The 23,774-nt window shown below is 36.2% G+C and overlaps 5 protein-coding genes and 3 non-coding genes across 10 annotated transcripts; 4 read left to right on the top strand and 4 right to left on the bottom strand.

Moving 5' to 3' along the window:
- The first annotated feature begins 807 nt into the window (after positions 1–807).
- Positions 808–11,249, top strand: LOC136346932 (apoptosis-resistant E3 ubiquitin protein ligase 1-like). 2 transcript variants are annotated; one of them, XM_066296490.1, is made up of 16 exons: positions 808–1,112; positions 6,453–6,806; positions 6,856–6,995; positions 7,052–7,192; positions 7,243–7,337; positions 7,389–7,599; positions 7,653–7,866; positions 7,915–8,126; positions 8,176–8,346; positions 8,401–8,578; positions 9,063–9,236; positions 9,295–9,410; positions 9,464–9,598; positions 9,649–9,834; positions 9,892–10,154; positions 10,223–11,249. In XM_066296490.1, exons 1-16 carry the CDS (start codon positions 932–934, stop codon positions 10,296–10,298), a joined length of 2,847 nt encoding a protein of 948 aa, XP_066152587.1. In that variant the 5' UTR covers positions 808–931; the 3' UTR covers positions 10,299–11,249. The 2 variants fall into 2 exon arrangements, with proteins under 2 accessions (XP_066152587.1, XP_066152586.1); XM_066296489.1 differs by having other exon boundaries at positions 809–1,112; positions 10,234–11,249.
- Positions 11,250–12,136: 887 nt separating this feature from the next.
- On the top strand, positions 12,137–16,033 carry LOC136346886 (ERC protein 2-like). Its single transcript, XM_066296405.1, has 6 exons — positions 12,137–12,469; positions 13,465–13,666; positions 14,041–14,184; positions 14,246–14,386; positions 15,034–15,176; positions 15,319–16,033. The coding sequence occupies exons 1-6, from the start codon at positions 12,138–12,140 to the stop codon at positions 15,638–15,640; spliced, it is 1,284 nt and encodes a 427-aa protein (XP_066152502.1). The 5' UTR covers position 12,137; the 3' UTR covers positions 15,641–16,033.
- A 355-nt stretch (positions 16,034–16,388) lies between these two features.
- On the bottom strand, positions 16,389–16,460 carry TRNAD-GUC (transfer RNA aspartic acid (anticodon GUC)). Its single transcript has one exon. It is a non-coding gene; the product is annotated as a tRNA-Asp (tRNA).
- Positions 16,461–17,111: 651 nt separating this feature from the next.
- On the bottom strand, positions 17,112–17,183 carry TRNAD-GUC (transfer RNA aspartic acid (anticodon GUC)). The gene has a single exon. It is a non-coding gene; the product is annotated as a tRNA-Asp (tRNA).
- A 396-nt stretch (positions 17,184–17,579) lies between these two features.
- Positions 17,580–17,651, bottom strand: TRNAD-GUC (transfer RNA aspartic acid (anticodon GUC)). The gene has a single exon. It is a non-coding gene; the product is annotated as a tRNA-Asp (tRNA).
- A 419-nt stretch (positions 17,652–18,070) lies between these two features.
- LOC136346866 (RNA-binding protein 48) lies at positions 18,071–20,392 on the top strand. 2 transcript variants are annotated; one of them, XM_066296361.1, is made up of 4 exons: positions 18,071–18,263; positions 18,459–18,563; positions 18,642–18,676; positions 18,947–20,392. In XM_066296361.1, the coding sequence occupies exons 1-4, from the start codon at positions 18,159–18,161 to the stop codon at positions 19,062–19,064; spliced, it is 363 nt and encodes a 120-aa protein (XP_066152458.1). In that variant the 5' UTR covers positions 18,071–18,158; the 3' UTR covers positions 19,065–20,392. The 2 variants fall into 2 exon arrangements, with proteins under 2 accessions (XP_066152458.1, XP_066152457.1); XM_066296360.1 differs by having other exon boundaries at positions 18,074–18,263; positions 18,459–18,676.
- Positions 20,393–20,533: 141 nt separating this feature from the next.
- On the bottom strand, positions 20,534–22,059 carry LOC136346864 (ras-related protein Rab-18-B-like). Its single transcript, XM_066296357.1, has 4 exons — positions 21,410–22,059; positions 21,201–21,342; positions 21,015–21,140; positions 20,534–20,846 (listed from the first exon to the last, which is right to left on the bottom strand). Exons 1-4 carry the CDS (start codon positions 21,643–21,645, stop codon positions 20,736–20,738), a joined length of 615 nt encoding a protein of 204 aa, XP_066152454.1. The 5' UTR covers positions 21,646–22,059; the 3' UTR covers positions 20,534–20,735.
- A 271-nt stretch (positions 22,060–22,330) lies between these two features.
- On the top strand, positions 22,331–23,644 carry BCAS2 (BCAS2 pre-mRNA processing factor). The gene is made up of 3 exons (XM_066296356.1): positions 22,331–22,527; positions 22,869–23,185; positions 23,241–23,644. The coding sequence occupies exons 1-3, from the start codon at positions 22,453–22,455 to the stop codon at positions 23,542–23,544; spliced, it is 696 nt and encodes a 231-aa protein (XP_066152453.1). The 5' UTR covers positions 22,331–22,452; the 3' UTR covers positions 23,545–23,644.
- The last annotated feature ends 130 nt before the right edge of the window (positions 23,645–23,774 follow it).

The following is a 23,774-nucleotide window of genomic DNA, read 5'->3' as shown; positions in this document are numbered from 1 at the left end:
CTGTCGCTCGTAATATTTCATTTTCGCTTAAATGTCGTCAATACATCTTTAAAATAATGAAAACCAACAGGAACGAAGAACATTGATCGATCGGCGCAAAACATGCAACAGAACGTAACAAAACAACTACAGTACAACAATTTCATATGTTAAACTTAATGTTGTTTTTCCATGTATTGCAAAAAAATTATACAGGTTTCTGCAAATATCTTCACCCTCCAGTTTTTGTCTTCGAACCGATGAATATTGCAGATGTCGCGCTGCCCTGCATACGTCACTGGAAAGCAGATGGGGGAAATTTGATTAATAAAAATCTTTAATATCCTTAGATTTCGGGCGCGTGCGCGTAGGGTGTCAGCGGCCTCTGACACAAGCTCGGCGGAGCAAATGGGCCCTGGACACCCCCCAAAAGTACCACCCGGCATGGGTTGTTAAAAACGTGTACGTTGCAGGTGAGTGTAGAGGACGAGGCTGATTGGCCGCTGGCAGAGCCTCAACCTCGCATCTGCAGGTCTACACGTCACAGTCGCTACCGACGAAGTTGCAGTTATGGCTCTAGATCACGTGTGTTCGCGATCTAACCTAGAAAACAGAAGTAGAAGGAGAACCGCTGGATCTCATCCGACAATCACAGAGAAACGATTTCAAAACAGCAAATATTTATATCAAACTCAGACGTGTTGCCACGTCATCTCTTTGGAATTTCCATAAAAACTCCCGTTAGCTAGCAGAACACGACAGATATTTTCACCAAATTCGCGATTCAACTAACCCCCAACAGATGTCGTCACAGTTACTAAGTATCGATTGTTTGAAAAACAACCAATTAGACAAAATCAGCTGTTATTTGATTATATTCGCATAAGTTTCATGGTCGGAATTATCGCATTATTCGCGTTTTGAAAATGTAAACGCCACAGTAATTATTATTATGCAGAACAGTGCCAAAATCAAATTGTTAACGATTTCGTTTATTATTTTCATGCCCATTATTTATTTTAGTTATCAAACTCCTTTGTCCAAAAATCTGAAAGGGTCCCTGGAAAAAGACGTTCTGAAGTGGCTGGAAGAATTCGAACTGGAAAGGCACGTCGTCGTTTTCAGAGGAAACGGTAAGCCTTAACTTAAAATTGTTCACATTTTTGCATAAACAAACACTTAACTCACGTGCATCCGCGACAATTGAGGAACGTAGAAATGCAAAGCAATAATTGAATAAAGGCGATTCAAAACAACACACTTCCTTCTTGTTTAATTCAATTAATCTAGCTAATTAAATAGCTTTCGATGTGAACCCCAAGTCACCGCCATAATAGCTCGATATCCTTATATTTATTAAGTTGTTAACGAGTTAATTATCCAATAAAATATAAGTTAAATATCCACTAAGTCGTCGAAACACTGCAATCGGTCAATCAGATTCATTAGCGCCATTTACTCTTTTCGACCTACCACAGCGACCAAGTCAGGGTCATGAATTACTGGTGATTTCTTAGTTCCGTAAGACCGAGACGGATCGCCACATCAGATTCTCGTCACATGGTTAATCGTTCTAAATCACTATTCTTATGGAACAGCTAAGCGACATTTCCCAGAAAACGGCTAGAAATAATGTCAGAGAACCGTATATTACGTATGAGATCAGTAGGAGAGTCTTGCCAATCGAGCAATAATATTGTTACGACTGGCGTGCGGTTGCAGGAGGCAAAAGACAGAGGCAGAAGAGTTTATTCTGAGCGTTAGGTTAGGCAATTAACTGCTCCTTTTTATGTATCTCCAGTATTCTAGTATGTCTGTTTACGTTAATTCTTGCATGTTTGTAGGAGAATTATGGAATGCCCTAGCCCTAAAACCTTTAGCTAAATAAGAAGAGTACTGTTAGAAGTGACTATAGTATTGTAGTAAAGGATATTAAAGCATTTAGTAGTGAAATAATGATTTATTAGTGGACCATTAGTTAGCGAATGGAAGTTCTTGTATTAATTTGTTAAGCTAATAAATAGTGTTTACACAGAAAACGTGTTTACTGGAATAATTTGAACTCCCGAAATCACAACGATATACAGGGTTCCCAATTAAAAATCAAAGGGCCGACAATGGGCCAACCATTCGCCGAATGAAACGCTAAAGGAGGGTGTCATGGAAGAGTCCTTTGGTCCACAGTTGCGTCTTGTAGTCATGGCTAAGAAAAAATCTAGTTCAACACAGTGCTGTAACGACTACAGGAAAATTAATGACGCAACCAAGACTCGCAGCAATCCATTGCCGAGTACAAATGATACCTTGATAACTTCAGAATTAATAATCAGAATCGAAATTGTTCAAAACTTTTACTGTAAAAAGCCGATACTAGTGAGTGAAGATTGCTTCCGAAGGCGAGAAAAAGACTGAATTTTCCACTTTGGACTATATCAATTAACTGCTGTGCCTTTTGGACTGTTCGTCTACTCTGTCATCAATTTTCTGAGCGACTGGTGGAACTTTTTTTAGCGGGCCTGTCTTGTGTCACAGATAGAAGAAAACATGAGAGAGGCCAGATGAAGAGCTGCAATCAGTCAATTAAACGTTTCCGGAAGAAAACAGTCAGAGATACTGAAAGAAATCCACAACGGAAAAAGGACAAATCACTTTTGGGCGAGATGAGACCCTGGTCAAAACTAAAGAGCGGCTCTATTGATTAACCCAGCCAAAAAATGTCTATTTCGCTCTCTTTCCTTGGGTTAATCTGGAGGACTCTAAGCCTTCGCAGGAGAACGACGGAGCTTAACTACGAAAAGTATAACTCCTTAGTTTATGATTCACATTTCTTTAAAAATCGAAACTTGGTCTTCTGCGGTCAGTGGCTGGTTCCATTGAGCAACCCTACAATCCCCAACGTTCAACAGCTCAAATGGGATTATATTTCACGGCATTTCACCTTCGACTGCGTCTACAAATGGGATAAACAAATCATCATTATCATTTAATGCCAAAGACGATCCCAAATATAAATTCTGCGTCGAATGTATAGATATGATTTTACATATTCATCTATCGGATTTTTCTATAGAACTTTCGCTGTAATTCTTAAACTGAATCTTCTCAGTGCACTATAAGTAATAATGAAACTCCCACCCAAGGCAACCCAATAGATATTTCCTTTTCTACTGCAAACGGAGTGTAAAATATTTGCTTAACTGCAAATGTCTTGCTCAATACTCTGAGTTGCAAATGCCTCAAAAAGAGCGATATTCTCTATGTCATAAAACGAGGATATAAACGCCTCGTTTCAGAGGCATCCCACTAGGTTAAATTGGTTTTTCGACGTGTTTTCCCTGCCTCGAAGCTTTCAGTCCCATTCGAACTCCCACATTTAGTACATATAACATTTTCGTTCGTATTTATCTTTGGTAAGGAATTCAACCTTGTTAATACCAATAACGCAATCTTCCTTTTTTCCGTAACGGTCATTTATTAATCATTTCTCAATCGGACAATTGGGCACCTCTAAATGGCCTATTTGCCTAGCACCCACCCGGGGCTTCGTCTTTCTGCAACATGGAAATATATGACGTCACCGCGTTTCGTATCTATTGTCGAGAGGCTCGGAGGCTGCGTCAGTTTTTTGGACGATGTCCCGATGTCTGCCTATATCCGGACTCGTGTCCGGAGCGCGGGTGTCCGTGACATCGCGGTTTCTTTCGAAAAGTTTTGCCGCTCCACTGCAAAAAGTTTCCCTTGTTCTTCAAATTACTTTTAAAGTTTTTTCAGGTGTTCCTTTCAATTTATTATTAATTTCTGTTCAAGCAGACAAATTCGGCTTACGCAACGCTTAATCTTTATATCCGTTCATTAGCCTGCTTTGGTCCCTCCTGCATTTGTTAGCTTCATGAAAACATGAAAAATTCATATTCCTCTTTAGCTCACCGAATTTAATCGGCGACTAATGGAAGTAATGGACGACTCAAAATGAGATGTGAAGAATGTCAGTTTCCCTTCGGACCTTTCTCATCTACCAGCATTACTCAAAAAAAAAAATAAATAAATAACCGTTACTCCTTAATCAGTTAACTCATTAACTTAATGTCTGTGGAAATTATTTGTACTTTTTTTTCTTCATCTCTGAACTCTTTGCCAGATACCTCTGCTGGGTAATGCCCAACGCGGCACTAAGATTCCAGGAATCTTAAATCCGTATATGAGCACAGATGGGAATAAAAAGAGAGTCCTCGAAGCCTTTTTCTTCTCTAAGCTGCAGTTCAAAGCTGATTGAAAACTCATTTTCCGAAATGAAATTGTTTGGTATAAGCAGCAGCCGTCATGTCGCAGAAATGATCCAGTAGAGGATAACACATGGAATAATTACAATTGGCCATAAGTATGTCCGGCATTTTTCATAGCAAGAACGAAATGTGCTCAATCAGAATGAGCATGTGGCCATCCAATGGTGCATCTTCTGATAAGGGATAAAGATAGCACCAGATTAATTATTCACAAATACAGGATGTCCCAAAATTAGGTCCCAACCTTCCAACAGCGGAACCTACGTGCGAAAATAATACCAAATTGGTAAATAAGCATATGTCCTGAAATGCCCCCCAAGCGGAGATGCGGCCCTTGAAGAGGGCCCCAATGAGATTACTTTTGCTAATGTATGTACGAGCAATAATAGACGTATAACACGAAATTTTGGTATTTTCACAATTTTGACTCGCTCGATCCAAATATCTGATGAAACCTGTTAACTCTGAATCATGGACGTTAAGAGGGTTTGTGTTGCACAAAAAGCCATATTTCTCTATGCCGGTTTTATGTTTTGTTGCTAAAAATGCGTAAACCTAGAAATTTTTACTCAAAAAAAGCACTCTTGAATAACGTCCATAACCGTCACCATTTTAAAGAAAAATTCAATTTAACGTTTTTCATATGTTTCATGTCGTTTTCAGTAAAACGCCGAAGTAGGCCTTGAAATAAAAGCTAGTTGCTTAATATTTGACAGTTTGATATTTTTATGTACCAATCAGTTGTTTTCATCAAATATTTTTGTTAAACTATAATTGCGGAACATAAGATCACGCTAAACAGAACACTAACTAAACCACCTAAACCAGTTACGTAAGAAATCCTCAAATAAAATTAATTTTTAATTAAATTTTGACATTTAAAGGTTAATTAACTAATCACTAAAAGTGTCAAACTGTCAAATATTAAGCAACTAGCTTTTATTTCAAGGCCTACTTTGGTGGTTTACTGAAGACAACATGAAACGTATGAAGAACATTAAATTGAATTTTTCTTTAAAATGGTGACGGTTATGGACGTTATTCAAGAGTGCTTTTTTTGAGTAAAAATTTCTAGGTTTACGCATTTTTAGCAACAAAATATAAAATCGGCATCCAGTAGAAAAATATGGCTTCTTGGGCAACACAAACCCTCTTAACGACACGTCCATGATTCAGAGTTAACAGCTTTTATCAGATATTTGGATTGAGCGCGTCAAAATTGCGAGAATACCAAAATTTCATACATTTATGCTACGTAGTTTAGGAGTTATTTAGCAAAAATGATTTCCCCTGAGGCCCCTTTCAAGGGGCCGTCTCTCTGCTAGGGGGCGCTTCAGGACATATGTTTATTTACCTATTTGGTATTATTTTTGAACATAGCTTGCACTGTTTAAGGGTGAGGACCCAATCATAGGATATCCTGTATGATCTAGAATCGATAAAGAAAAATGTCGTTCTAGTTACGGTCGATAAACTCTAGAATTGTTACTCCTATCCATAATGGATAATGGAGGAGAACTTTTGTTGTGCCAATATTAACTATTGATAAGATCAGCGGTATTTTGCATTTTTGTTTTGAAGTGTCGAATTATTCCACAGTGTCGCACCGTGTGTATTTTGAGATTACCGTGGATAATCGCTCTATTACCAACATTTCATTAAGTTTAAACATTAAATTTTCGAATTTGCAATAATCATCATAAGTTGTTGCATTTCTCAGCAAAGCAAGAATTCCAGCATGTGTCGGGCTTCAAATTTGAGATATGACGTGTTATTGAAGTTATATATATAATATACATAATAATATATATTATATATATAATTATGTATATTATTTGTGTTTCATATAATTTTTGAAAAATTCGCTTGGTGAATTTCGATACATTTCACGCCATCTGCGTTTCCTGGTAATGTCTTCGCCTTTCCACTAATCATCCGGAGGTTCAGCTCGGTCGCCACTTCCTGTTGAAATTTCGGGTTTATCACTGGAGCTCGAGAGTAAATTCTTCCTCTTTCATATCGCTTTTTGTGATTTTCTAGCCCACATTCGCTCGTCTCTATGACGACGCACTGTTTTCTTCTCTATGGAACATTTTCAGCATTGAGATGATCTACAGAATCTTCGGCACCTTCAAATTATAAGATACCTAAATAATCATTTGGGCATTCGTTTATATCTTATTGTTTTAGGATTATTTCTTGCCACCCAACCCGAGGATCTGCCAGAACTCCCAACTCCCGATCAGGAGCGTCTCCACGAAGCAGCTGGTGCTCTGCAGCAACGCCTGATCCTGCTGCACTGGTTAGCCAAGCAGGGCCTGCAAGGCTACTTGGCCAGGTTGCTAGCGATGGGCGTGACCCAACTGGAAGACATTTATTGGCTGGAGGACGACAAGGCTAAGCAAGTCTTCAACAAGGACGTGGGCGAATGGGCGGCGGCTCGACAATCCTTGCCGGTCGCCAAGGGCGACTTAGACAGATTAAAGGCTGATCTCTGGTCGGAGGTGCTGAAGAGCAGCAGCCATCAGGACATTTGGACATGGGGTATTTCTTCACGGAGTGATTGTGGCATTTTCGTGAACTGTGTTCCTAGGTGGTATGTTGATGGTTTCCGTATCTGTAGCTGGACTGGTCACATTGGCAGCCATGACCCAGCCCTCCTTAGCTCCGGAAGCGAGGCATACCTTACTGCAGTACGTCACTGGAAAGTACCTGCATCCATCTAGCTGCAAGGTTTTTAATTTTCTTTGTTAATTAGGTTTTTTCATTAATTAAATGTCTCATTGAAGGTGCATTTTCAGTGGAATTCGCCGCATCCAGTAGGCAAAATCACATGTTTCACTGTGAAATTTTATCAACGCAATAGACAGCCTTATCCGATCTGTGATACTGACAATTTTAATGTAGATATTACTGGAGGCACCAGGAAGGTCGGTTAATTATTTTTGGTTTTCGCTTAAATTGTTTCTCTCCCCTTCAGTTGAATGTAATAACAGAACTGGGGTCTCCGGCTGACCCACACAGCGCGAACGTGGCCAAAGTCATATTTACCGTCCGCCATGCCGGCCAATACCGGTAAGTAAATCCAGCTTTACCGAAAGTGAACTTACAAAGGTGGCTCTATAGGATTTCGGTGATGGTAAACAACCGTCACGTGGCAGGGAGCCCCTTTTCTACAGTATTTGTGGCAGGATTGGCGTACGCGCAACGCACTGTAGTGATCAGACACTGTAGCACTGTAGTCTGTACAGCCAATGTGGCTCATCTCTTATATATCGAGCCGAGAGATGAATATGGCAATATTTGTAAATATGATTCTGATCTTGTACCCACAGAGGTACTTGGATTATTCATGAATCTAAACGATGTCGAATCGGGGTACTCTTTCAGGGTTATTTGGTTCAGATAGTTCCTTTAGGATTCGCCACGCGGGAGAGCGAAATAGATTGCGAGGAGAACCATTCGGTAACTTTGGACTACGACTGGAATACAAATAGAGTGAGCGTCCAGCTCAAATTTACCAAAGAGGGATGTTACCACGCCAAGATTAAGTACCATGGGACGGAGCTTCATAATGGGGACTTCGACATTATCGTTTTAAACAGTATGCTTTGGTGATAATCCCAATCGTAGATTATTTATAGTGCTTTAGGTGTGGATTCTACTTTAGTCCAAAAAAACGTGGCGATAAAAAGTCACAATATTTGCTACGACGCGAAACTGATTAGCGTTAAAGGTGATCTTCTAGTTAAGCCTAAAAAAGTGCTGTGTTACGTCTCTCCGAAGCAGCTTATAGTCAAAGAGATGATTCTGAGATTTATACCAAAGAGACTATTCACCTTTAGGCTATGCCCTTCGACTAAGGTACTACTACGGTACGAGAAAATTTCTAGTATTCACACAACTTTTTTAGTTCATATTTCAATCGGGAACCCTTAAGCTAAACGACACAGGTGATGATTCATTTCTAATCGACGACGGGTGCCAACCGCGAGTCGAACTGACCTCAAAGGACCGAAATGTTATAGCCGCGACTTTCGCGCAATTCCTCCTCAAGAATATGGGAGGATCCGAAACTTTCAAAGTAAAAAACTCCAAGAATTGAAAATGATGTCGAAACTCCACGAAAATGTTGCAGGACAAGCAAGACTTTTTTTACCACGAAGTGAGGAAGTACCATCAAAAACATTACCATGAAAAGCTAACGATGGAAGTGAAAAGGGACAAGTTACTGGAAAGCAGCATGAAATCTTCGAAGAACTTCTCCGTCTCGGACTGGTGCAAGAACTTTGAGATTAGCTTCTCGGGGGAGCAAGGTAATGATCAAGCATTGCTGCTAGATTATCATCCTTGCTCGGTTGAGCAAGGATAAAGACATCGCCGTAACGAGCATATGAACCAACAAGTTACGAAATATTTTATAAAAAAATTGGAATAATAAGAGAGTAACTAACAGCCACGAAACAATCATTAATCAGATAGCGACACATAGATAACTCGAAAGTCAGCTACAGAGCTGAAATTCTGAAGAACCAAATTTCGTAACAATTATTAGAAAACGGTAACGGAATAGTTAAGACCTAATCGTAAACTTAAGCCCTAATTAGAGCTTACTACTCAGTTTTAACGCAAACAGAGACAGAAGGGTTTTTATGAATCTGGTATAGAGGAGAAAGAATGATTAGGTATCAGGTTGAGTAACGCTGCACATGCGCATCAGTAAGTAACAGTGACAAAATTGTAAAGAATTTCCTTATATGACGGAACAAGAATTTTCATATCTGTTCCTGTGACCTGTAGGGATTGATTGGGGCGGGCTGCGTCGAGAGTGGTTTGAGCTCATCTGCGCCCAACTCTTCGATGCCAAATATGGGTTATTTTGCAGTTTCCATGAGGGGCAACAGTCTCTAGTGCATCCAAACCCCAACAGGCCCCCTACGTTGAAACTGAAGCATTATGAATTTGCCGGAAAAGGTGCCCCATATCCACATGTTTTTTTTTCCAAAATGTATATACTATTTCCTTTGTGTAGTTGTCGGCAAATGTCTTTATGAAACGGCCTTAGGTGGATCTTACAGACAACTGGTGAGAGCGAGATTCACAAGATCGTTTTTGGCTCAAGTCATTGGCCTTCGGGTTCACTACAAGGTATTTTTGACCTTCGCTCAGCATCGCCTGTTTATTTTATTATCATTCTTCAGTATTTCGAACAAGACGACCCAGATCTCTATTTAACGAAAATTAAATACCTACTAGAAAACAACATGGACGAAATCGAGACTGAGCTCTATTTCGTTGAAGAAGAATACGACAGTACGGGGCAGTTAAACAGAGCGGTACTCTGGGCACTCTTTTCCGTATTGTTTATAAAGTTGCATAACTCTAGGTCGAACTGGTGCCTAATGGGGCAAGAATTCGAGTAAAAGACAGCACGAAACTGCAGTACTTAGACGCGTTGGCGCAGTACAAACTGGCCACCAAAGTCAGAGACGAACTGGAAGCTTTCCTCAAAGGTCTCAATGAGTTAATCCCCGACAATTTGCTGAGCATTTTCGACGAAAATGAACTGGAAGTAAGTAAATTATCATGAAAATTTGAGTTAAAGATAATTGCCCAGCGGGCCTTCCAGCTATTGCTCTGCGGAACCGGCCAGTACAGCTCGGCCGACTTGCGCGCGCACCATATTCTAAACGGAGATTCGTCTGAGTTTAGGCGGGTGGTGGGTTGGTTTTGGGCAGCTGTCGGTAATTTCACTCAAGAGGAATTAGCTCGTCTGCTACAATTTGTTACTGGATGCTCGCAATTACCGGCAGGCGGATTTGCGGAATTGACCCCGAGATTTCAAATTACCGCCGCCCCCACATTCGGGAATTTGCCCACTGCGCATACATGGTAAGTGTTGGGGTCACATTAAGGACTCGCTACTGCTATGACTTGTTGAAAATTAACAATTCCTCGAGTTTTGATACAGTTTTAATCAACTTTGCCTGCCAGACTACGACTCTTATCAGCATTTCGAAAAAGCCCTGCTCCTAGCCATCAGCGAGGGAACCGAAGGTTTCGGCATGGTATAACTATTGTTAGACCGATTTGCAAGAAACAGTCCTTTAGATTACCGTACCTAGGCATTTAAAAACATGCGCACTTCGATCTTGACTAGAATTCTTGTATCTCTGAATTTCGAATTAAAATAACTATCGTTTTCAATCCTTGTATTAATTAATTATAGGCAATAAAATCGAAAAATCTTAACGTTTCGCATATTTATAACAGTAGCTTTAACAGTAGGAATAAGCCATATAAAGTTTTTTCCATTATTTTTATAAGGCTTTATACGTAGAAGATAACTTTTACCTTTTAGAATTAGAAAAGGTCGTATACGGGTCTGTTTGTACCTCAAATAAATTGAATGGTTTTCCATAAACTGCTATGTATTCGTTAAATATACAGTAGTTGAGTTAAACTGATTAACTAGAATTTTAAGCGAAAAAATATGTGTAGATGTAAACAATGTGCGCATGCCAAGTTTGGCAACAATGAGGAAAGTGCTACTGGTAACAGGGCGTGGTTCGGTTAATTAAAATTGCGAACCCGATTCTGACTTTTGGGAATCGAATGCACCCGGCAAATAACGTCAAAAGGCCTGTCAAAACACTGTCTTTATGTGCAAGATTAAAAACCATACATCATTTTGACGTCATAAAGAACCTAGTCTTTGAAGCGGACAGGTGCAGTGCGTTTTACAATAATAGTATTGATACGTCTTAGGGCATAACAGATGCCGGCTTGTAGGTCGTTCGACATTTGTAGATTAAAATCTGTATAATCAGTTCATAGTCGTGCGATGGGCGGGTCTTGCAGTACTTTTTTTTTCAATTACTGGCGGCAACATTTTTGGATATTGACTCATTTTTAAACGGCAAAAAAACATTTTGTTTCCCACTCTATAACCAACACAAATGTCTGCGAAAAACAAGACATAGTGTTTTTAGTAAAATAATATTAATAAATACCAAAAAAGCCTAAACACTTAGTATATTATTTGTTGGTTACACCCTCTATGTCAAAAAACGAAATGTCATGACGCGCCAAGATGCGAATCTAATTAGTATTTTTTTAATTAAGTAAGCCTTAATATATGGGTGATGGAAACGTAAAAAAGGGCGGATAACAACATTGGAAAAAGACCAAATTACGGACCAATTTGTGGAGTGTGAACCATGGACGAACTATAGTATTATACTCACGTATAATGGGTATCATCCCTCAGAAGAAACTTACCCGTAGGGAATAACTGCTCCATTATAATCACGTACTATTTCTTAACATTACGATGAAATGTAAAAATTCCGAACCTAAAATTGATTACAGAATGCACTCATTCAGTTTTTTAAAGCCGTAAAGATAAAAAATAATTCATTATTTGATCACAGAAATTATAATAATTTTAATGTTACGTTATAGCATGACAGAATATTATTTCATAACAAGTGATCAGATGCCCATGTTCACATGTCTCTCTCATTGACCCACTATACCATCATCACTTCATTTTCTCACAAGCAAAGCTCAAAATCTGAAACAAACAATTCTGGTCTGCTCTCCTGAGCATAACACTCCGATTATTATTTGTTTGATGATTTTTTCGTACCACATTCTACCGGTCATCGACGAACGTCCCAAGAAACATCTGAGGTCAAAACGATGAAAAACCTCGATATGATCTGTTACCTACTCAATCCAATCCAACGCGGTCATTAGCTGTTATTATTTCAAACGTTACGAGGAAACACACCTGCACTAGTAATGTTAATACCCATGAACAAATTGACCTGAGCATACCAGCAAATCAAAAATAAAACTTTGACAGCGTCCATGCAAGTTGATAAGAATAAAATGAGAGCAGAAGCGCCTTCCAGGAGAAAACCAACAGAAAAGGAGTATCAGAATTTCAAGGGATGTGGAGGAGGGGATGGACTTCCCCAGAATCTCTCAGCCAGGAGAAAAATCCCTATATATTCCTCTTGTAAGCTCCAGGCAAAAGGACAAAGGGATGGAGCTTTGGAACTCAAGCTGGAAACTGCCTTAGCAGAAATGCGCCCTGAGAAACAAATACCAACCAAAACTTGGACTCCCATCAATAAGCAATTCTTGCAGAAGTCTGCTTCGGTAGCTGAGATCAACCCCACCAAGAGCACCAAACGAAGGTATTGTGTTTGTCGGAGATTTATTAGTCCTTAAGCTATGAAGTGTAACATTAAGAGCTGACAATAAGACGAAGGGCAGGGCCATCTTAAGAGAAAACACTGTCGATCGAGGTCGCTACCACCGAGGGCGCAGTCGAGAGGCTATGTATGCGAGCTTTTCTTGGGAAATAGGGACTAGCAGGTACCTTATCCCTCGAATTTGAAGAACTCGCGAGGTATGGAAAAAGTCTAGACCAAAAAAGGACAGGCAGATGAGATTTGGAAGGGACGAGTGGAAGCGCTCGTGTGGTAGCGAATTCGTCGGTTTTGCCCTTCCTATTTTATTGCTATTAAAAGGAAACAAGTACCTTATATCATCATGGAAAATCTCCCTAATGATGATCCGACATATTTGAAAATGTAGATGAAATCAAAGCAAATTGCCTGTTAACGAGGAGAATTTATAGAATGTAGGAAAAAGTTTATGTAAATAAATTGTGTTGGTGAGTGGCACAAATGGAAGGGGTCCCCAATGGCAATTGTTACATACGAATGAGTTTTCGATTTTTATTATAAAATAGGCCACGAGTAACATGAATGTTGATTATTTGTTATAAACAACCGAGTTGATCGAGGGTTTTTGTAATTTTTTGCTCTTGCACAACGTCTTCTGCGACAAGATTTGAAATATTTCTACTTAAAGAAAACTTCAAGAAATTCTAAAATAATATCGCACTCGTGCCATTAGCTTACTATCATAACACGATATATTCAAAAGCAGATTCTAGAACTACTGATTCATCGCATAAAATTTGGCATAATCGAAACTACCTATGAATAAAAATTGATTTCTTCGAAATCCATTTATCGTAGTTCGCCCACAACTCCACCTCCAAGAGCTCCAGAAACTAAAAAAGTCATAATATGACCATATATAGCATTTTCTTTTCAGAAATTAAAAAAAAATCTACATTACAGCTCTGTTCCTGTTCCTTTCAAATCTACATTTTTAATAGATCGTCAATAGCTTCCACCGAAGTGTCCTCCGTGAAAATCTACGCCACCCCTCGTCCACTAGATCCGAAATCTAAGAAGATGTTTTGCTCTCAAGAACAGAATAGCTGTAGAATTTATCGCAGACTGATGCTGCTAGCTTGGAGGCGTTCACGTGCAACGGCTAAAGATTTGAAAGGGAAAATGGAAAAACGGCAAATTCAGGTAAGTTCATCAGACGTGTTATGAGTACTGGAAAGTAGAAAAGAATTGATGTAAAAGAAGCTACACATAAGTGAATTTCATGACTTCCACAGAAGTTATCATCCCCGTAAAATGATCATAACATAACTTAATTTAGACGATTCGGCACGCCTTCATAGATGTTGGTTTATAGGCATCGCAATGATGACCAATGTGCACGCCCCAATTAAAGGTGCTATCACCTATCAATTTCGTTTCTACAGCAAAGGAAAACTTCCAATGAAACATTTCACAGCAAAGTGACTTGCCATATCCACTTTCAGACTCTTTAAAATAAATCCTGCTGGCAAACTATTATCTCAAATTAACGTCGAAAATTTACGGAAAACCTCTAGATTGTTCAACTCGAGCTGCAGATCAACGTTATAAGCCAGCTGAGACTTTCGGAGAGTCAGAAGAGGAAGGAGGTTCAGAGCGAATGTCTGAAGCTCAGACGAGACAACGAATTTTTGGAGATAGAAAATGGTCAATTAATCGAGGTAAATACTACATCAGTTTGTCTACAGCGTTGATTTGCTCCTTTCAAACTGGGAAACGCAGAAACTACAAAATTGCCGGGAAACGGTGGAAAACGAGTTGAAAGCGGCGAAAGCCGATAACAATTTTTTGAGCGAGCAGTCGACTAAGATGCAAGAAATTATCAGCAAAAAGAATTCGGAGAAGAAGTTGCTTCAGGACAGAGTGAGTCTGAGGTGCTATCGGAAGTGATTTGATAAAACAAGTGAGGTCTAAAAAAATATTATTCTCATTGATGACCATCTGAAGTCGGACCATTACCGCAAAAAAACTAAACTAACTACTTCGCCAGTAAGGAATTCTGTAACCAACTATCATTCAGATCTAACTGACTCGAGGCTTTCCTGTTTTGTAACATGTGGTGCTATCCAGACTTCCCTGAGTAAATACTCCAGAGGTCTGGGCTAACATGGGGCGTAACGCCACAAATGTCATTATTCCAAGAACTAATAAATCACCCCTTTTTGTACACTTTCATTTAAAAAAAACTCTCAATTTCCTTGTTCTAATTAACCACTTCTGAAACGGTCTGAAAGTGAACGAATTTCTGGATTTTTTTTTAATTTCAAAAGGTAACGCTCTCACATATAAGTGGTCAAGTTCAAGATTGATTGTTCCATATATAAACAAATATTAAATAATCGCGATAGATAGATAATTCTTCCTCTAAAATTATCCCATCAATGAAACTAGCGGTAGTACCCACTTGGTTTATCCCAGTGTCAAGGCTAAATATTTGTGTCTCGATACGTGAAAAGGGGGAAGTAAACATTTAATTTATTTTATTTAAAACTTTCTTTGAATCTTTATAGATCATGTCCCAAGCCGAGGAAATAAGCAGCCAAAAGGAACTCCTTCAGGCACTTCAGGATAAATTACAATTTGTCCAAAAATCTTTAAAAATCGTAGAAGCGAACTACGGAGTAAAAGAGAAAAAATATGCGCAATTAAAATGGTGAGAGGAGAAAAATCTACACAGTCTTTTATTGTTATAATCATCTATTGTTATTTTATTGACTCGTAAATCATAACAATCTGAAAACTACATTTCTTCGTTCTGATTTAAATATATATATATACGAACTGTTTTATCACAGCGAATTCAAAAAACAACTGGACAGGAACAGCTCGGTTGCGAATCAGCTTCGCTCTCTGCAGGAAGAGAAAATCACACTTTCCCTGAAAACCGATAGATTGGAAATGCAACTTGCCGACTACATCCATTCATGCGAAGCAGTGAAAAGCGAAAATGCCGAGCTGAAGCGGGAAGTTTACGATATTTCCATAGAGTTGATGAAGGAACAGAAGCACAACTGGGTTCAAAAGACTAAACAGTTCACTTTACTGTCATTAACGGCTTTAGAAAAGATTACTCACGTCGTGTTTACGTTTTACCTCGACAATCATATCTGTTTTTAAAGTGTGATTATATGTTCCACTATTAGAAACAGGTAAACGCGTGTTTGTCCAAATTTAACGGCCTCAAGACCGGTTTATCACCACAATTTTTCCATATTAAACCATTTTTTTCTACGTATTTTTTATATATTTATACATAAAAATTATATTATTCCAAATTTGATTAATAATGATTTTGTCAACATCTGCTTATAAACTGGTGAAATTTCACTCAACTAGCGCAACCTCACTACTCCCTCAACACTACATTAAATATGAAAAATTAATACGTTGTTTGGCGATAGTTTCAAAGGCGACAATATTGGAGTTTATGACTGGCAGCTCTGATCTTAAAGCTTGTTAATTGTTTAAAATGCAATTCTACAACAATTTATAAACATGATAAAACAGTATGAAGCTCCCGTGTACAAAAAAAAATTGTCACCATCCGATCGCAATAAAAATTATAGATATTTTTTTATCTTGTGGTATTGTCTTAACCAATGGAACGACTTCATCGAATACCAACTGGAAAATAACATATATAAATATGTATATTTAGTTGGAATTTGAATGGTCTATGTCTCGCAGGGGGCTCGTTGCTTATTGAAATTCTGAACGTTACTGCGACAAGAAAGCAATTTCGTTCGAATGATAAAGTTTTTATGGAAATCTTTGTTTCAAAATTGGCAAAAAGTTTCTTTTTTTTTAATAATACTTTTAATCTTTCCAGGATTTAATGTTAAGTAAAAAAGAAACAAAAAAGTACCTCTCCGGCCGGGAATCGAACCCGGGTCTCCCGCGTGACAGGCGGGGATACTTACCACTATACTACCGAAGACTTGTAAATTGTTGCTCTATCATTATATATGATCATATGAGAAAATATAAAAATAAAAATAATTGAAAAAACTATGTAATTTTAAAGAAAATTTCCACAAAAAAAACACTATCGGAGTTTTTTTTAATCGACTTTTGACGTAGAAATTCGACAAATATATATAGTGACAACCCGGCAATAAGTAGAAATGAAATTCGCAGAGGAGAGCTGTTCTTTAAAACTTTAGGATTTCTTTTAACTTAAAAGAAATCCACTAATAAATCAGTGAAAATCGAATAGTATAACACCTGTGGACAACGCTAAGTGAAGGATCGCTAATCCTCCGGCTGAGTTAAAAGATTAAACGAAAAAGGCCTGCAATGCAGTGCAGAACCGTGGCTGCAAAAACTGTAAAATAATGACAAAAACGCAAAATAATCTAAATAACTGGACAGTACTTGCACACATATAGACACTTTATGGGGAATATGAACTAAAAACGTTCGATGTAAGTTCAAATTGTATGTTGCCTGTATATATTCTCATTTTAATCGTGTAAGATCAAAGTTGAATATTCCATGTATTTGATATGTTATTTTAAGTTCAATTTTCAGTGTTGTCATTCAGAAGTTTTTAGGAATTTCATTGTAAATACAAAAAAAATAAAAAATTCTCTCCGGCCGGGAATCGAACCCGGGTCTCCCGCGTGACAGGCGGGGATACTGACCACTATACTACCGAAGACTTACGCCCCGTAAGTCTATCATCATATATCTTCAGACGAAAAGAATATAATACATTTTAAATGCAAAAATAATTTTAAATTAAAATTATAAGATATAGTCAACAGGTCTTAATAACACAATATATATATTTTATACATAATACGTACTTTAACATATTATGTTAGTAGGAATGTACGTATATGTAAACAATATTCGATATCTAATACATTATACAAATCGTAATCGAAAGTAAAAGTGTGCTTCTTAGGTTTAGGAAGAAAAAAAAAGCAAAAATATACAAGGGTTTCTATTTGGAAAAAGTACAATGGCATTGATTAAAAAAAAAAAAAAAATTTAAGCGCCTTTAACAAAAATAATTATAAGTTTTTTAGAATTCAATTGTAGATTTAAAAAACTCTCCGGCCGGGAATCGAACCCGGGTCTCCCGCGTGACAGGCGGGGATACTTACCACTATACTACCGAAGATTTTACGTCACTTGATTTATGTTTGTATATGTTTTGATAAAAAATGTATTATATTAAAATAGACGGTCATAAAATTGGAAAATTCTTTTTTTACTTAAGTTTCCTTCTAAATAACTATCATTATATATATATATATATATATATTTGAAACTGTGGCGTACAAGATGAGTTAAAAAAGAAACTGTACATCCTCTATTCTCTAGGGAACAAGGATAATAATAAAAATATAAATAATATACGAAGATCATACTAGAGAAAATTTAATCACTGTCAAGTTAATACATAATAAACAAATATTTTTTAAATTTTGCTGAATAACTATAGGTTCTGCCACACGCCCTAATCTCCATGTTGCCACATCGCCTCTTCCGTGCATCATTTTGAGTTTTAAATGACAAGGGTGTTTGAAAACTAGAACAGATAATTACCTTTATGTCAAATTTCAAATCTTTTATTGTTTATAACTTAATTATTTTATAAATTCACTTATAAACAAGTACAGAAAAAATGTCCATTCAAAACTGTAATAGGGTTATAAATCATCACATTCAACAAGAATATTGTACAACGAGACCGGCCTATAGACAAGGAAAAAAATTAACTGCTGTTAAAGTAAGTCCAGATATGATGAAGAGTCCCAATTAACCTATAATAGCATGAAAATAGTGCAATTTTCTGCATCCTTAAGTAAATCATGAGTTTCGAAAAAAGACATCTTATCTGCTGTGATATTTAAAGGACGAAAAGTACATATATTTCAAAGTTCATGATTCAATTAAAGAGTTAACATATCTTTTATAAATTTAGGTCTACACAGTAAATAATGAGTCTCAGCATTTGTACATTTATGGAGTGCCACAGGTCAATTTGCGAAAAGAATTGAAACATTTATGTTCAAAATATGGAGACATAGTAAGTGTTACAAAGGTATCCGATGTTGAAACTGAAATATTCACTGAATGTTTTCATGTTCTATATAAACGGATTCAGTCAGCAAGAATAGCCAAAAGACTGATAGATACTCGGTAATTCTTTTACTTTTAAATTTATTATTAAGAGTTTATGGTTTTGGGAAAGTTACACCTATAAATTTTTATTTTCAATTGGACATCTTTGTCATGCAATCACCATATTGATTCAGAATGATCAATTTGTTCTTGAGGTAGAATTCTTTGAAATACCATAAATTTGCCTTTTGATAATTGAGAATAAATATTGAAGGAGCTAAGTCAATTTCTCAAAATATGATTTCATTTTTATACATAAATATATGCAACAACAATTACAATTTTCAGCTCTTTTTATGGGGGTATTTTACATGTTTGTTATGCCTCTGAATGCGAAACTGTTGAAGAAACTAGAATGAAGTTGGCACAAAGACGAAGAGATGTTCATAATCGTTTGCCAAAGTGAGGAATCTCAATGATGTTTTGTGATGTTATACGTAAATGAGTTTCTTCCAAGTGTAGAATCAGTGAAGAAAAAGATGAATCAGTAAAAGAAAATAAATACTGACCTATGGTATTTATTAATTTTTATATGATTAATACATAATTAAATCTAAAAATATAAATCTATACAATAAACCTTTGATATAAGTAATATTAAACATGAAAAACTATAACTTATCAGAAAATCTAATTATACCTGAATATTTTATTTTATAGACCATGGAACAAATAAAATTTCGCCTTTTTATGAATATAAAGTTAATTTCCTGTATGATTGTGAAATTTAGATACATAGTACTCCAAATGAAGTAATTAAGTTACATAGAAATTGAGAAAAACAATAAAGCTGAATGTGACTCAACATCTAGAAGGTCTACAAATGATTTAAAATGTCATAAATGTAATAACAACTAAAGTACATGTTTTTGATAACCAAACATTTTGAAATTTACCCCAATGTTTTTGAATATCACAAGTTTCACGTTTTTTCAATCATACCTATGTATTTTAAAAACATTTGTACATATTTTTAATTTCAAAACGTTAAAAAAGTAGTGCAATAGACTGAACTCTGAAAAAAGGCAGTATATGAAACAATAAAGATGATAAAAAACGAAACAGATATGAAACATTGACCAGTTTCAGGAAAAGTGCCTAATATTGACTAACAGATTTGCAAATCAATCAAAAATAAAGGTAAGTCGAGAAACTGTGCACATGTGCCTGAAAAGACAAGGAAACAAACAAAATACCCATATTGCCACCTCTACAAAGGCAACAAAGAATAGATTTTTGTTCACTTTTTCAAGAAGATAATTTTAATAACATTTTTATACCTGCCAAAGTTGTTTTGAGCTTGGTACAAATCACATAGAAATCTTATCAAGACAAAATATTATCGTTAATATTTCCGATTTCCCTTCTAAGATGACGGTTTGGGAAGTAATATTTCAGTGTGGTACTACAACTCTCTATATAGTTAATAGCACCATTAATAGTGTACAGTACTGTGATATTCTAAATACTTTTCTCCTTGAAATGGCTCATGATTTATAACCAGAGCGGTAACGGTTTCATCAGAAAAGTTTAAGACGCCATAGTTCTACCTATACACACGCTTGGATGCGAGAACACCAATTAACAACAATACTATGGCTAGCAGCTTCACAAATTCAATTTTACAGTCCTGGACCACAAGTATTTAGAGTTAAATGGAAGTTGTATAAGTAAATGTGATGAGTTATTTGTTGTAATTTTATAATTCCAGTAATAAAAGTATATACTGAATAATTACAATTGACCTTTTTTTTTTCTGGATACTTTCAAGACGGAGTAAAACTTGATTTGGGACAACCTGCAAATTATGCATATTCAAATTAAAACGACCGTTATAGTTAACCTTAAGATTTCAACGGCATGTGTGACACCTACTTAAAATTTTTGTGTTGTTTATTTCAACAAATCATAAGAAAGATTTACACTTCAAATAACCTCAGATATACACAGTTGCAATTCCAAGGTCAATTATAAATTAGTTTTAATTAAAGAGATATTACATAGTTTACAAACAGACGTGTAAATTACAAAAGCCTTAACCACCTATCAGTAAATGAGTAAAGAGAATATAACTTCATTATGTTAAACTACAATAGGACGTACATCCACTACGTGCTGAATGATCTTTCTCGTCCACATGGATATTGCCCTCATTATAAGATTCCCATAAACCAGGTGTTTGGATAATCTTAAAAATAAATTAATTGGCAGTAGTAAAAAAAAATTAAACAATCTCACAAATTGTGTTTCACAGTATACAGTAGAACTCATTTAATATGTAGACAATGGTTTGCCTATAATAAGTTTTTTTGTTTACAAGTACATGGAATATAAATTCATGTACTTTAATACTTACTTTGTGAACTAATTCCTCAAAGGCACTTTGGACTCCATGTTTCGTTTTTGCACTTGCTTCAATGTATAATGTTTGGTGCCTTCTTGCAAACGCCATAGCTTGCTCTCTTGAGACCTCTCTTTTTTCCTAAATAATGTATAAAAAAATAATAAATAAAAAGATTTAAAAAATGTATTAATTACTTACAACATCAATTTTATTTCCCACAATCATCTTAACAATATTACTTTTTGTGGAATATGTTTCTAGTTCATCTAGCCAAGTTTCTAGCTTAGCAAAAGTTTGGTAACTACTGACATCAAACACTAAAATTGCTCCTTGGGCATCTCTAAAAATATATTTGAATATCAATAGTGGTTGAGAATGATTGTGCAGATTTTCATGTGTTTTCGAACCTGTAATATGAAGGAGTTAATGTCCTGAACCGTTCCTGGCCAGCAGTATCCCAAATGGCCAATTTCACTGTATTTTCGTCAACACTGACCCGTTTAGTTTTAAAATCCACTCCAATAGTTAATGTTTGTTCAGGATCAAAATTGTCTTCTGTAAACCTTAACAGCAAACTGGATTTACCTACTCCACTTTCTCCAATAATTAATATTTTCAAAGTAGTTAGGATATCACTATCCATTTTTAGACCTAATTACTTCAATTCACTTTGTTGACCTTTATTATGCCTGATTTTTTGAAGAACCAGACTATCCTTAATAAGGAAATGCAATGAAATCGAGTTTGAATATAGCTGACTAATAGAATTTTTACTTTTATTATTAAAATCAAATTAAAATGTACCCCTTTAATTTGCAGCAAAATATAAACAAATAATGACAGATGTATAATGATTGGCTGACAAGAAGCCTTCATCTTATTTGTCAAATCAGGAAGCAGAACATCGGCAACAGTGCTAGAATCAATCTCTATCATTTTTCGTGCATTTATTCATTGGATTTTTCAGTGTTTTCAAACTCTGTATTTACACATACATCTAAGAAATTTTAACGAACCGCATGAAATTCTACCTCTTCGTGTAACACGTCACACCTGTAGTAAGTTCGTTACATTACTTTTAAGTGTCTGGTAATAAAATACGAATCTCGTTTACGAATTGATTCACCCACGAGCTAATAAAATATTTCTCTTGGTTTCATAAAATAATTATTAGTTATTATTAAATAAGCAAGCAACCGTGCTGCATATAATTCAAAAAAAAGTTTGATATAATCACAACGCTCGTTATCGTCAAAACACTGTTGCCAGATCTGATCTTACGGGTTTAAGATCAGCTGTTAGGAAAAAAACTGACGCGATAGATGGAATATTAAATGTTGGGTTATTTTTTTTTTCTTGAAAATGGTAAGCGCGATAAAATTTTGATTTAAAAGAGAACTTTTAAAATAATTAATAATAATTCCGATAAAACGACAAAGCAAAAGGTAGAATGGCTGGAGAAGTTGTAGTAGATGCACTTCCTTATATTGACCAAGGATATGATGAACCCGGAGTACGAGAAGCGGTAAGTTATACTCTATCATGTATATTCCTCAGATACGTATTTTCTTGTTGTGTTCCATAGAATAGTTGCTCTCCTATCAGCTATAAGTATCTCAAAAATTATAAATGTTAAAACTTCGAAAGAGAAATTTTGTTAGAAACTGCAGTATTGATATTCTTCAAAATGACTTTTTTCCTACAGAGAAAACAGTACCATGCTCATAAAATTCAAATTTCTATACCTTTGATCCTTTAAATACATATATATGTATGTTGCAAATATGAATAATGTATCTCAAATCTCAACCCATTTCATGTCAATTTAATTATTGTGAAGTTTATAATATATATATAACTTTTCAGGCCTTTGCCATGGTTGAAGAAGAATGTAGACGATATCGACCTACCAAAAACTATTTGGAACATCTACCACCACTAAACATATCAGCTTTTGAGACGAAAATAATGCACAATGAATTTGAGAGGTTGCAAAACCGCTTACCTATGGAAACCATTTCTATGAAACGATATGAATTACCTCCTCCACCAAGTGGTAAATTAAATGAATTAAGTGCTTGGACAGAATGTGTAGATAATTCTAAAGCACAGCTTGAGCATCAGGCAGTTAGAATTTTAAATCTACAGTTGATGACAGAGTACTGCTGTCCTGCTTGGCAAAGGTTGGTTGATAGCAAAAGTTAAGTGAAGAATAACATATGGAAAATTTACTTTTAGGTACCTGCAAATTTTGCAAGATATGGAGAAAACTGCATCCAAACAATTAGCTGCTGTTCGGCAAGCATTACAAGAGGTTAACTGGCAAAGGAAGTCATTGCAAACAAAAGGTGGAGAAGAGCTAAAGAACTTAGAATCCAAGTGGGTCACTCTTGTATCCCATAATTACGAAATTGAACAAGCATGCGTGATGGCAGAAGAATATATTGCTAGAGTGAAACAGAACCCCCAGTTGATTGACACACAAACATTACCAAGTAGTGATGTTGAAATCGGTAGTAAAGACGTTGAAATTGGATTGTAAAATACATATTGGATTTCAGATACCTTCTAACATTTAGCCTGCTGTATGTTTTGCTTAATTTTTTTTGTAATAAAAATAAAATATTTTTTTAATTCTAAAAGCCATTTGCATTACTAATAACGTTAATTGAATAGTAGCTTCTACTTAAAAGCAGGAAATATAGGTTTTAGCAATTGGGGTGTTCACTCAGTGACATTTTAAGTGATACTCCCCAGTGGTTTCTATTTTTT

This window comes from Euwallacea fornicatus, chromosome 25 (genome assembly GCF_040115645.1).
Source record: "Euwallacea fornicatus isolate EFF26 chromosome 25, ASM4011564v1, whole genome shotgun sequence".
Classification (NCBI taxonomy): domain Eukaryota; kingdom Metazoa; phylum Arthropoda; class Insecta; order Coleoptera; family Curculionidae; genus Euwallacea; species Euwallacea fornicatus.
This window is presented reverse-complemented; position numbering and strand designations above follow the sequence as displayed.